Source organism: Hemicordylus capensis, chromosome 5, assembly GCF_027244095.1.
Source record: "Hemicordylus capensis ecotype Gifberg chromosome 5, rHemCap1.1.pri, whole genome shotgun sequence".
In the NCBI taxonomy this organism is placed as follows: Eukaryota; Metazoa; Chordata; class Lepidosauria; order Squamata; family Cordylidae; genus Hemicordylus; species Hemicordylus capensis.
This window is the reverse complement of record NC_069661.1, coordinates 241,054,787-241,066,786: the sequence shown is the minus strand read 5'-3', so window position 1 is coordinate 241,066,786 and position 12,000 is coordinate 241,054,787. Positions and strand designations below refer to the sequence as shown.

The window sequence follows — 12,000 nt, the reverse complement described above, 5'->3', positions numbered from 1 at the left end:
ATCATCTTTACAATGTTATATCCTCTGCCTTGATTTCTATCATAGCAAAAAATGTAGAGTTAGCACTGAAATTTTAAAAGGGTGAAATTTGAAGTCAATAGCAGTCTTTCAGGGATGTGTGGAAATTCAGACATCCTGGGGGATTTCACTGGAGAGTTTGAAAGTTTTATTAGTTTCTTTGGAATCCCGCCCCCACCCCCCAGCCCCGCCAACAGGAATCCTCAGTTTTGATTTAGGTGTAATGTGATGACTTTTCTACCCAATGTCGCTTCCGTGCATCCTTTTATTATGCCTAAAAATTTGACAGGAGGAGATGAATTTATGAATCTGCCTTAGCTATATACATATCTGTAGTCAAGGGAACAGTCCATGGTAATTCTTCAGGCTGGTCCCCCTCCTATTTGTACTGGATACAATGGTAAATGTGGAGCACCCAATTTCCATGCATGGAGGTGCTCTGTCACCAGAAGCTTTCTCCCATGTCACCTGATTAGAGCTCAGAATTGGAAATTAGATTATTTGTGGGATTAACATTAGCTTCCAATGCAGATGCATCCTTCAAGATTATGAGTCTTCCTGTTCCTTTTTGGATGGTTCTTCTAAGAAAGCAATAGTAGGATGTGGCAATGTATCAAAGAGTATCCATTGAAGACCTGTTCAGACAGTGTTGTATGACTGCCTATATATCTGTACACGTGTACATGTGTTTGTGTGAACAACTGTATTATTCATTTTAAAAGTGAACTTGGATACAGGTCCCTCAAATGGATACAAACAGGAAGTGTACTTCTCTTCCGGCATTCAGCATAAGCTGTGAATAACTGTATTCACAGATCTGTACCCGTACAGTTCCATACCTGTGTACACTATACACTCATTATACGGGTGTTGGACATAACTTGTGAATAGGCCTTGAGTCTGTGACTAATTTGGGGATGAGAACCCAGATTTTTTCAGATTGACAGTGGAGCAGACTTTCAAAGGTTTCAACCAGAATATTTAAGCCTTATTTGCATCCTGTACCATCTTGTTAGTCTAGAATTGTGTTTTGCTGGCAAAGTGGATAAGATAGTCACCCGGAGCCTTAAAGTGGCGTTAATCATTTTTTAAATGCATCTACGAAGGATGGTGTGAATATGATAAAATAAGACTTCTTGAAAATTTTGATGAGTGCAAACAGGTGACGGGTGACAGTGATATTTTCAGTACAAGCTGGGGAAACTGATTTCTTAAGGCTCTTTATACCTCCCTTGACATTTTAATGAGACACATGACAAAACCTATCCCCCTATGCTACTTGTTATGGAAATAAGTTTCTCCTAAAAGTTGCAATGCAAATATGTACATTTGGGTTGGTGGCTAAGAGAATAGGAGGCCTACCTGAATGGTTTTCTTTTGACTTCATCTTAGTTGTGTTATAACTATGAAGAACATTTTGTGGTTCATCCACTGGGCCAATGCCTGTGGAAGTGTAGGCATCACTGAAATGGATGGTTTAAATATTTGTTCTGAAAGAGGGTGCATGTTCAGTTAAATTGTAAACATTAGGGCCCCTGAATGGAAACACTGAGGTGGTTACTTTGTTATTTCTTGTTTACACAGTCAGGCAGGTGTTATTGACTGGTTTGTTTTATCCAGACATCGAGTCCTTTCCAAGGACCTGGGATGTCAGAATTTTGTTATCAATATTGTTCTTGTTGTTATTGTAGATATTGTCACAGAATATAGGCTGTTCCCAGTAAAGCTGCTTTTTGTAATTGGCTGGTGGTGATTTCTGTGGCCCCTATGGTGTTGAGGTGCTCTTCAAGGTGTTTTGGAATTGCACCTAAGGCGCCAATTACCACTGGGATTATTTTGGTCTTCTTCTGCCACAGCCTTTCAATTTCAATTTGTAGATCTTTGTATTTTGTTATTTTTTCTATTTCTTTTTCTTCTATTCTGCTATCCCCTGGTATTGCTATGTCGATTGGAAACACTGAGGTGGTTACTGTATTATTTATTTATTTATTTATTTATTTATTTATTTATTTATTTATTTAATTTTATTTTATTTTATTTTATTTTATTTTATTTTATTTTATTTTGAAACCACCCTTCCAAATATGGCTCAGGGTGGTTTACACAGAGAAATAATACATAAATAAGATGGATCCCTGTCCCCAAAGGGCTCACAGTCTAAAAAGAAACATAAGGTAGACACCAGCAACAGTCACTGGAAGTCCTGTGCTGGGGGTGGATAGGGCCAGTTACTCTCCCCCTGCTAAATAAAGAGAATCACCACGTTAAAAGGTGCCTCTTTGCCAAGTTAGCAAGGGTCTGAAAGACTGTCCTCTTGTTTAAAAACTCCCTGTGCTGTATGTTGCCCTATCCCAGTGCCGTATCTGCTTACTAGCACTGCCTATTCCTAGCCACAAAAGCTAATAGGGTTGGCAGATCTTAGGTTTTTTGCGTGAGACTCACTTTATGGAGGATCCTCTCTTAGCCCAAAGCCACCTAATGCTGCAGCGGGGAAATGACTTGACTAGCAAGCCAGAGGTTGCTGTTTGGAATCCCCGCTGGTATATTTCCCAGACTATGGGAAACACCTATATTGGACAGCAGTGATATAGAAAAATGCTGAAAGGCATCATCTCATACCGCACGGGAGATGGCGATGGTAAACTCCTCCTGTATTCTACCAAAGGCAACCACAGGGCTCTGTGGTCACCATGAGTCGACACCGACTCGACGGCACACTTTACTTTTACTCTTAGCCCATGTGGTGGGAGAGGCAAACCCAGTCCTCCTCCTCCTGCCCCTCCTCCTCTTGCCCCGCCTCCTCTTTCTCTCCATCCGTGTGAGCCCAGCAGGACCACAATGGTGGACTTGGTCTCTACTTGACTTTTAAAGCTCTTCTTCACCACAGAGGTCCTGCATATCTCAGAAACTGACTCTCCTCAATAATCTCCCCACCTCATCTATTGGAGTTCTGCTCTCTGAGGACGTGTTAAGATTATAAGGCTGTTCATATGAGCAGCCCTATCCAGGCTTGCATATCCCTACCCAGGTGGGGCTGTTCATGTGAAGTCCTAGGATCAAGACCAATCCTGACACTGACCTGCCAGGTACTCTATGGTTTCCCCCTGGGGTTTTATGTATTTATTTAAGGTATTTATCTCCTGCCTCTACAGTGCACTACTGCTTGGGGCAGCTCACAACATCGGGCACGCCCTCTTACCCCAGTTGTGTGACTTACCTCTTTCCGGTCATGCTCAGGCTGCGTGGACAGACATTCTCCGTAGTGTCTCCTCTCTGGAACATCCTCCCTCATGATCTTTGGTTCCTTTCCATTCTGTCTGCTTTTAAGCAGCAGCTGAAGATGTACTGTATTTAACCAAATCCAGGACTAGGTTTTTTTCAGGTGTTTTGATATTAGAAATCAGGAGGTCATCTTAAATTCAGAGTCCTGTTACTTTTGAGTAAATGCAGATATAATCTGTATTTTACCTCTACATTTTAAGGGGGTCATCTTAAATTCAGAGTCATCTTCGATTTGGGTAAGTACGGTAAGTAGCTCTTCCAGTAGGTCTTCCCTTATTTTGTGTAACTGATTGTGGTCTGCTTGAATATTGAGGTTTTAGAAAGGGTGTGCCTACAATTGGGTGAACGTGTTCACTGCCCTCAGCAATAAAACTGTGCAGAATGGCAGCCACTAACTTTTATCTGATGCCTTGATTGGCTTGTATGGCGAAAAGGCAGGATAAAAATATTTTTAATATTTCAAAGTAATTTTAAAACTATTTCCAGCCATAAAATTGCCTGTTTTGATATGCAGGTCATATTTTAACAGGCTTTGAGTTAGTTTTTGTGTGTTTGACCTGGAACAAAATCTGTACTGAAGTTGCTTCCTTCCCACTGAACAAAAGTAGAAACCACCTCGGTGCTTGCTCCCACACCTAGCCTTCTGGCTTCTGTTTCTAATCCAAAGCTTCAGCTGCTAAACCATGGGAAGAGTTGTAGTACAGAGACCAATATATAATCCTTCCTTTTTCATCAGATACACTTGCTCTCTCCTTGAGTCTTTGCAGCCGCTGGGATGCGTAAAATGAAAGACTGCTTGATTGTGAATGATGGCTCTAAAAGTTTATAAGCTACTAAAATGGAAGTTTATAGTACCTAGGAGCTCAATCAGCTGACAGTGTTAAATGATATGTTTTAAAACCAGCCCTGGGAGTATGCCACTACCTGGACTATTCTTGAGAAGTGGGAGGGGAGGGGATGCTCGTGCTGTTGTCTGAGGAACCGATTCATGAACAGGAGAAAACTGAACTGGCAGCTCACTCAAAACTGACAGCTCCTGCTTGTTGATCCAGAGGAAGAAATTTTGAAGGGGGAGACCACAGCAGACCTATGACATTTTTATAACTGTTTTAAAGCTTGTTGACACAGTCATTTTTGACAGAGCCAGGGAGGATTGGGGGGAACGCAGGGCACAACCTACCTTTCCCCCACACAATCCACACTGCTCCAGGATTGCTTATGATCCCAAAGCAGCGAGGGTTAGGGGGAAAAGCAAGCTGGGTCCTCCTGTATCCCACAATGCACCATGCAAGGAGCGCAGTGCATTGGGGGGTTTCCCCGCTGCCAGATGCTCCTTTTCTCTTTGAGGAGCACGCGCCCTGCTCCTTCACCTTTAGGCTGGGTACAAAGCCTGGGCTACCTGGTAGAGGAGTGCCAGGATTGGGATCGATCCCGGCAGTTTTCATGACCAGCCCTATCCAGGGCTGCACTACCCATGTAGGGCAGTTTGTGCTGATTCACCTCAGACAGCAGGGAGATCTGGAGGGGTTTCATGCCACAGGAGCTGCCAAAGATAAGGTTGAATCTAAAAGCACCCCTAAACTGCAAACCTTGACTTGTCAAGGAGCATAAAACGGTGTCCAGAACAAGCAGAATGCCACCTCCCAGTCCCGATAACCAGTAGCCGTAGCACCTTCATCTAGTATGGACTGAGATAACGTCTTTGATTTCCACTTCTGGAAACACAACTGGTGAAGAACCACCGTAAAATTCAGGATGGAATCAGACAAAGGTGTATTCTGTAACCTAGCATTAGGTATGTTAGGTAGTTGTTTGTTTTTACTGCAGGTGCCCATTGAGCACAGTGGGGTTCAAAGTTAAATGCTTATATGTTTATGGTAACATGATAAATATGCCTCTGTGACACTTCCATCACTTGGTGAGGTTTATCTCTTAACACAATAATAGTAGATGGAGGAGAATCCACTAACATATGTGCTCTAGTTAAGTATATGTAAAAGAAGCCATACGTAGCATTTACTATACCCACTTCTCGCAACCGGCCTTCATCAGGACCACTCCAAATATCTGTGTCTTGCTTGGCATCATTAGTCCTCCATCATTTCCCTTGTAAATTTTGAAAAATGATGTTCCATCACGTCATGGACCATGTTACAACAAAGTTTGGCTGATACCAAGGAACAGACAGATATACTCTCTGACTGGATATGACCCAATCCCCCATCCCTATGACAGTCATACAAGTTCCATCGGTGCCAGGAAACCATTGCATCTGCGATCACACGTGTTGTTGACCCAGCAGCAGAGTAGTAGTGCAATTCTTTGCTGGGTAATACTCTGGTGTAGCTTCCCGATGGAGGGAGACATTGCGGAGCGGTGACAAGGGTGTGGTCAACATACAAGAAGGAGCCCATGAGAGGAACAGGAACCATAACCAAGACATCCTGCTAATTGAACAGAAAATATCATTATCTGTACTGTTGCTTCTAATTACACTCATAACAGCATATTGGTACTTGGTTCCAGAAAATGTATCCAACAGCGATATTAATGTGAATCTGCCATACTGATGCTACCTATGGGGATATAGAAATTAATCATTCCCGGCGTGTGAGTTTATCCCATATGTGGGAGGTGGCATTGGCTAGGAGAACCCAATGAGTAGCTCCAGGCCCTTTGCTGAGGATTTCCCCAGCCCGGTCAGCTTGGTTAAGGTAATGCACCCATATCCTTTGTCCTGCACTCAGTCCTCAATCCGTGGACCCTAACTCTCTATCCCCTCAGACAGTAGGGTGTCCAGGTCCAGAAACTTCTTGGATAAGAGGTATGCTGAGTTTTGCACAAATCAGCTGTGCAATTCACTGACCAGATTGAAGTTGTACATCCTTTTGGCTGGTATTATGCAAAATGACTTGAACTTCAACTTGGTAATCAGCATCCACTACCCCTCCTTGGACCTGCAATCCTTTAAGAGCTAAACCTGACCTCAGAGCAATTCGTCCATAGGTTCCCGCAGGGACTTCTATCCCAATGCCTAATGGGATTGTTATCTGTTTTCCTGCTGGGACTGTTATTGCTTTTGGTGTACTCAGATCAGCTCCTGCACTGTCGGGGGTAGCTCTAAGTGGTAACGTGCCATAAGGCTGGACCTTCCAGATCATTAAATGCTCTACAGGCTTAGAGGCTACTAGACCCACCATTCTCTGTAGAGGGGTCTGACCCACAGTCAATGGCTGGCCATTTAGTTCAAATTCAGCTTGTTCTAAGACAGTGTCCCACTTTCGCAAAGTATGGTCTGGAGTGAGTTGTTTTAATCTCTAAGTAAATCATTCACCCTCTCAATTAATCCTGATGCCTGAGGATGATGGGGAATATGATATACCTATTGAATATTCTATTTGTTAGCCCGCGCCTGCACATCCGCCCTGGCAAAGAGACTGGCATTGTCAGACTGTATTTGCTGGGGCACCCCGTGCCTACCTCCTAATCAGAAAATCCAAGCCTTTAATGGTACTCTGTTGATTGGCTCGGGCACAAGGATGAACTAACAGTATCCTGAATAGGTATCAATATAACAATATCCTGAATAGGTATCCACCGTTGTTAGCAAATACTGCCATCTCCCATGTTGAGGTAAAGGATCCACAGAGTCAAATTGCCAAATTTGTCCAGATTTATCTCCCCACTTCAGATGTCCCATGGGGACCTTAGGTAAAGGAACAGATTTGAGTTTTAGACACAGTTCACAAGTAGTAGCAGTTGTGGTTGCACAGCTGTGGTGGATCCCATGTCGACTGAACACAGGATCCCTCTCTGTAATGCCCATTCTCGAGTAGGTTTGGCACCCAAATTCCCAGATTTTTCATGAGCCCACCGGGCTAAGATCAACAGTTCTTCTTCCTGGTCTGGTGATGTAGCCTGTACCCGGGCCAATTGGTCTGCTGCTCGATTGTATAAAGCTTACCTGAAGAATGCCCATCTACATGTCCAATGTACACTGTAAGACAGGGCAATAATTCATCAATACGTTGCCGTATTTTCTGTCCCCATAAAGGGTGATTGTGTATGGTAAATCCACCCCTTTTCCATTTGGGAAATCATACTGTAAACCCCTTAAAGACTGCCCATGAGTCAGTGTAGATGCACACTGTTTGCTCCTTTTGCTGTATAGCATTCTCTAACACCAATAAGATTGCCATAAATTCCGCATACTGGCTTGATTTCCCCTTCCCCACTCAGGTTAATGTTATACGCTGTTGAGGATTGATGGCTGTAGCACACCAGGGGCTTTCACCCCCTTCGTATTTGTCAGAGCCATCAGTGAACTAAGTGGCAGTGTGAGTAACCTGATCATAAGGAGGAGCCTCTTTGATGGGAGATTCTCCCAAAGGTTCTATTTCTGCCTCTTCATTGACTTCCTCCCTGTGGGAGTGAGGGCCAACACCTGGTCATGCAGAGGGCTTACTCCGTGTGGTTCGGGACGAGCTCGTTCAGAGATGTACCATTTCCACTTTACAACAGATTGTCGCTGGGCTCTACCAATACAAGGACTGGCTGACTCACCCTTCACCCAGTTCATTATGGGCAAAGCTGGTCTCAGAATAACTGTTTATTGGCCAGTCAGCCAGTCAGTTTCCACTAAAGCCCAATAGCATGCCAGCAGTTGACATTCAAAGGGGGAATAAGTTGCTGTAGGCAGCTTTCGTGACCAGAACCCTAGTGGTATTTTCTTCCCATCTGTCCCCTTTTGCCATAGGCTCCACATGGCTACTTCCTCATTGTCAGAGGCTTGTAATTTGAAGGGAAGACTCTTGACAAAAGGACCCCAAGGTACTGCTGCTGCCTCTGCTGCCTTGGCGTCTGCTCAAACTGAGCTTTCTTGTATGTCACCTGATAGATTGGGTGCAGTATTTGAGCAAGATGGGGGATATGCTGCCTCCAGAAGCCCTTTAGTCCCACTATGTGCTGGGCTTTCTTCTTGGATGTGGGAGGCTGGAGGGCCGAAATCACATTGAACCCTTTTTCTGGTATGTGCCAAACTGGCCCTGCCCATACCACCCCTAGGAACTGCACTTGTTGAGTGGGACCCTGAATTTTCTTGGGATTGATTTCCTAACCCATTGGATCCCAGACACACAGCATCCACTGGTCTCTCATTTGGTCATTGTTTGTGATTCTTAGCAAGATCAGCAATCTCTTGCTGGGTATAAACCCTCATCATGTGGGTTGCCTGAGTGCTCCCTTAGACTTGTTGGTGACAAGGGGTCTAGCTTCTGTTGCCCAAGTTACCTCCTTGTCTTCTTTGTTCCCCTCTGTCCATTCCTCATCAAAGCTAGAGTCCCATACATCTGCACCCCCACATTTTTGGATCCCAATCACGGGATGCAAGAAATGCCCTGATCTTTTCAAGATTAGGCACACATTTGTTCTTAGCCTGCTTACGATGTTTTAGCTTGGCAAACCGAACAGCTAGCGTATCAGCACGTTCTTCAGCTGCCTCCCAGTTCCCCTGAGCACTTTCCACCCAGTGCCTCTCCTAAAAGAACCTGCTGTTCTTTAAAGGCAAGAATACCATCTGCCTGTTGCTGTACCCGCTTCTCTAAAGTTTCCCACACGTCACGGAGTGCAGTGAGAAGGATCCATCCCATCACCGCTTTCTACCCCCCTTTCTCCCCTATACCCCAAACCTGCAAGCACCATGCTCAACCAGCTTGGACTCCCATGCAACTGGGGTGGGGGGTGGGGGTCACCTAGTTCAATATTTGAGCCACTGGCACCCAAGCCTTGTGCTGGACCACCCAGGGATCCAGCTCTGACTGGCAGTGTCCAACAGGTTCAGGGATTCAAAGACAATAAGCTAAGACCAGTGTAAATGCCAAAGAGTTTTATTAGGTAGAGAGAAATAATACCTAAAGAGAATTACAGAACAAAAGGATATACCAAACATCTCTTCAGCCGTCAAGAATCCCAGATGATAGCGGACAGACCCACTTAAAGCCAACTGGTGCATAGCATCTTCCTAGGACTCCAGATCTACGCTGAGGTTCGAATAATGGGGGTGTCCTGCTGCCTTTTTATATGTTTACAGAACTCATAAACAGCACCTGGAGATGGTCTGGTCGCACACCTTATCAGTGTTTGCGTGAGACTCAAACACTTAAACAACTTCCAAGGACTCAGTAACACCACCTGAAGATGGTCTGGTGGGTTCATCTTATCAGTAGTTTGGGCGAGACCCAAACACTTGACCAACTGCCAAGGACATTCTAATTAAGATATTTTTCTTGGAGCAAATCTTATCCATCCTTTTTTCAGGTGGTTAGGAGGATGTTTTAAGTAAACTTTACTAATTGGTACAAAAAGGATATATGAAGTCAAAATATGAATACATGAATGCAGGTGGTTCAGTTAAAAAAAAACTCTCAGAAGGTTACAAAAGTTTAAGTTTATAAAAGTTCAAAATGAAACCCTTTATGTGTATAGAAATATAGGGGGATCTACAAAATCCTATGTGCAAAGAGGGGAAAGGGGGACCACACCACTATTTCTTTGACTATGTTCTTGGAATCCCCCCTAAATATAACATTATTTTTCCAAACAGGAGATTGGTTTCCAAGCATTCCAAGTGAAGGCAAATTGGAGCGGTTTTACTTCTTCCTAGCCTCATTAATGGTGATTAATACCTTGGGCTTCTGGACCATCTCACACAGGTGACTCTTTGGCCATTGAGCGCATGATATACCAGCACTTGGAAGGGCCAATCTGCCCACTGGGCAGAATGAACATCCACCTAGGACATAGTATTATTGCGGTGATTCTGTGCAGGCACCAGTTAGGAAACACCATTCTGGGGCTGCCACACGCAGCTAGCTGTGGCCTGAGCAACTACAGGACATGGTTTATTTCCCAGGGAATTTGGATGAAGCAAAACTAACTAGAGAGAATGTTGGAGAACTAGTACTGAGGTAGTGAGCATGAACTGACCCCTTTGCTAAACAGGGTTCACCTTGGCTTGCATTTGGATGGGTGACTACTTGTGAACAGTGTCTGTTGTAAGATATTCTCTTAGGTGATTGGCCATAGTGCAGTGATAGAACATCTGCCGTAAGCGTGATTCCTACCAAGGACCTCAGGTAGCAGGGCTGAGAAGGGATTTGTTCCAAAATTTTGGAAGGCAACAGTGAGCCAGAGTATTTGGCTGGATGGGCCATTGTTTTGTATAAGACAACTCAACATATTTATCTATGAATTGTTTTTGGATTTAAAATACATTAAACGTGGGCTACACCTGAATATTCTATTGTACCACAAAGGAGCTTGGATTTATTTTTATTTGCAGATACAACAATCTGCAGCAGGACTGTGACAAAGGATTCAGAGGGGATCTTCTCCAAGAGCAACTTTTACAGCATGAGAAATCACTTAAGTTTTATGACAGTACCCTGGATCGTCCCTCTCCTTTGTCTCCCATGGAGACTCTCCTGTGAAATCTTGCTCTGAACAGGACTGGCGGCGTGCACGGTGCAGTCAGTCATCAGAGCATTTTCTGTCAAATTTTAATGATGTGTTTCTTTCTTTGTTTATGAACTGACTTAACACTTGTAGATAGTTGTTTATCTTTTTTGTTTTTCCTTTTTAAAAAGATCCTATGCAAGATCTTTCAGACTTTAGACCCTGATCCTTAGCTGTTCCATATGTCTCACTCTTTCTACAGCTAATGAGAGGCCCATGAGTGATAGAGGCCAACTCGTTGACTAAAGCTGCATGTGTGCTAGCAAAAGACGCACATATGCAGTGGCTGTGTTCCTCGTTCTGAAGTATGGGGGAACAATTTTCACGGAGCCCCATCTTCCCACAGAAGCACTCTGTGCAACCTGAAAATCTGTCCCTGAGGATTTTGTGGCACTCAGGGACATAATTTCATCTGCTAAGTGCTTCTGGGGGGAGCAGAGGATTGGCAAAAATTGTCCCCCTGCACACAAGCCCTCTCACTTCAGGATGCTTCCACTGTGCATGTGGTTTTTATTTTGGCTGCATATGTGCAGCGTCAGTGAGGGTGTTGGCTAGAGCCTTTTAACTGAGCCAAGGGGGCACTTATATACATCTGAATATGTGTCTGTATCACATTAAAAAATGACTTTTATTTAATAAAGTCTCCAACTGCACAATCCTATAACAGTCTGCTGTATAAATCTGCTTTTCCAAGAAATGGGGTGCTGAGCGAAGGCTAAGAAAACTGACCCAGGGTATAAAAACAGCCCTTCTGGAACAGGGTAAAGGCCCATCTAGTCCAGCATCCTGATTCATACAGATGCCTCTGGGGAGCCCAAAGGCAAGAGGTGAGGGCATGCCCTCTCTCTTGCTGGTGCTCCCCTGCAACTGGCATTGATCAGCATCTTGCCTCTGAGGCTGGAGGTGGCCTATAGCCACCAGACTAGTAGCCATGGATAGACCAGTCTTCCATGGCTCCTTGAACATGCAGCAGCAGGGCGTTGCAGCAAGCAGCAGGTAGAATGTCTCAAGGTGTCAGTCGTTGTAGGGTAGAGCTGCAAGTTCACCTACAAATGGCCACTGCCATGTATGCTAATGACATGCAAATCAGCAGTTGCAAGGAGTGGCATTTTCAGGGAAGAAGTTACAAGAAGGAGCCCCCACCACCTTTTTGCTGAACTTGCCCCCATTCAGCTGGTAAACATTTCT

General features: G+C 44.3%; 1 protein-coding gene across 1 annotated transcript in view; it reads left to right on the top strand.

The window, feature by feature from the left end:
- SLC15A5 (solute carrier family 15 member 5) overlaps positions 1 to 11,674 on the top strand; it is a 53,825-nt gene extending 42,151 nt beyond the window's left edge. Inside the window, exons 9-10 of the mRNA XM_053256831.1 lie at positions 9,902 to 10,010; positions 10,640 to 11,674. Of these exons, the coding sequence (XP_053112806.1) occupies positions 9,902 to 10,010; positions 10,640 to 10,787 (257 nt within the window). The 3' untranslated portion in view covers positions 10,788 to 11,674. The remainder of the gene's footprint in view (positions 1 to 9,901; positions 10,011 to 10,639) is intronic.
- The last annotated feature ends 326 nt before the right edge of the window (positions 11,675 to 12,000 follow it).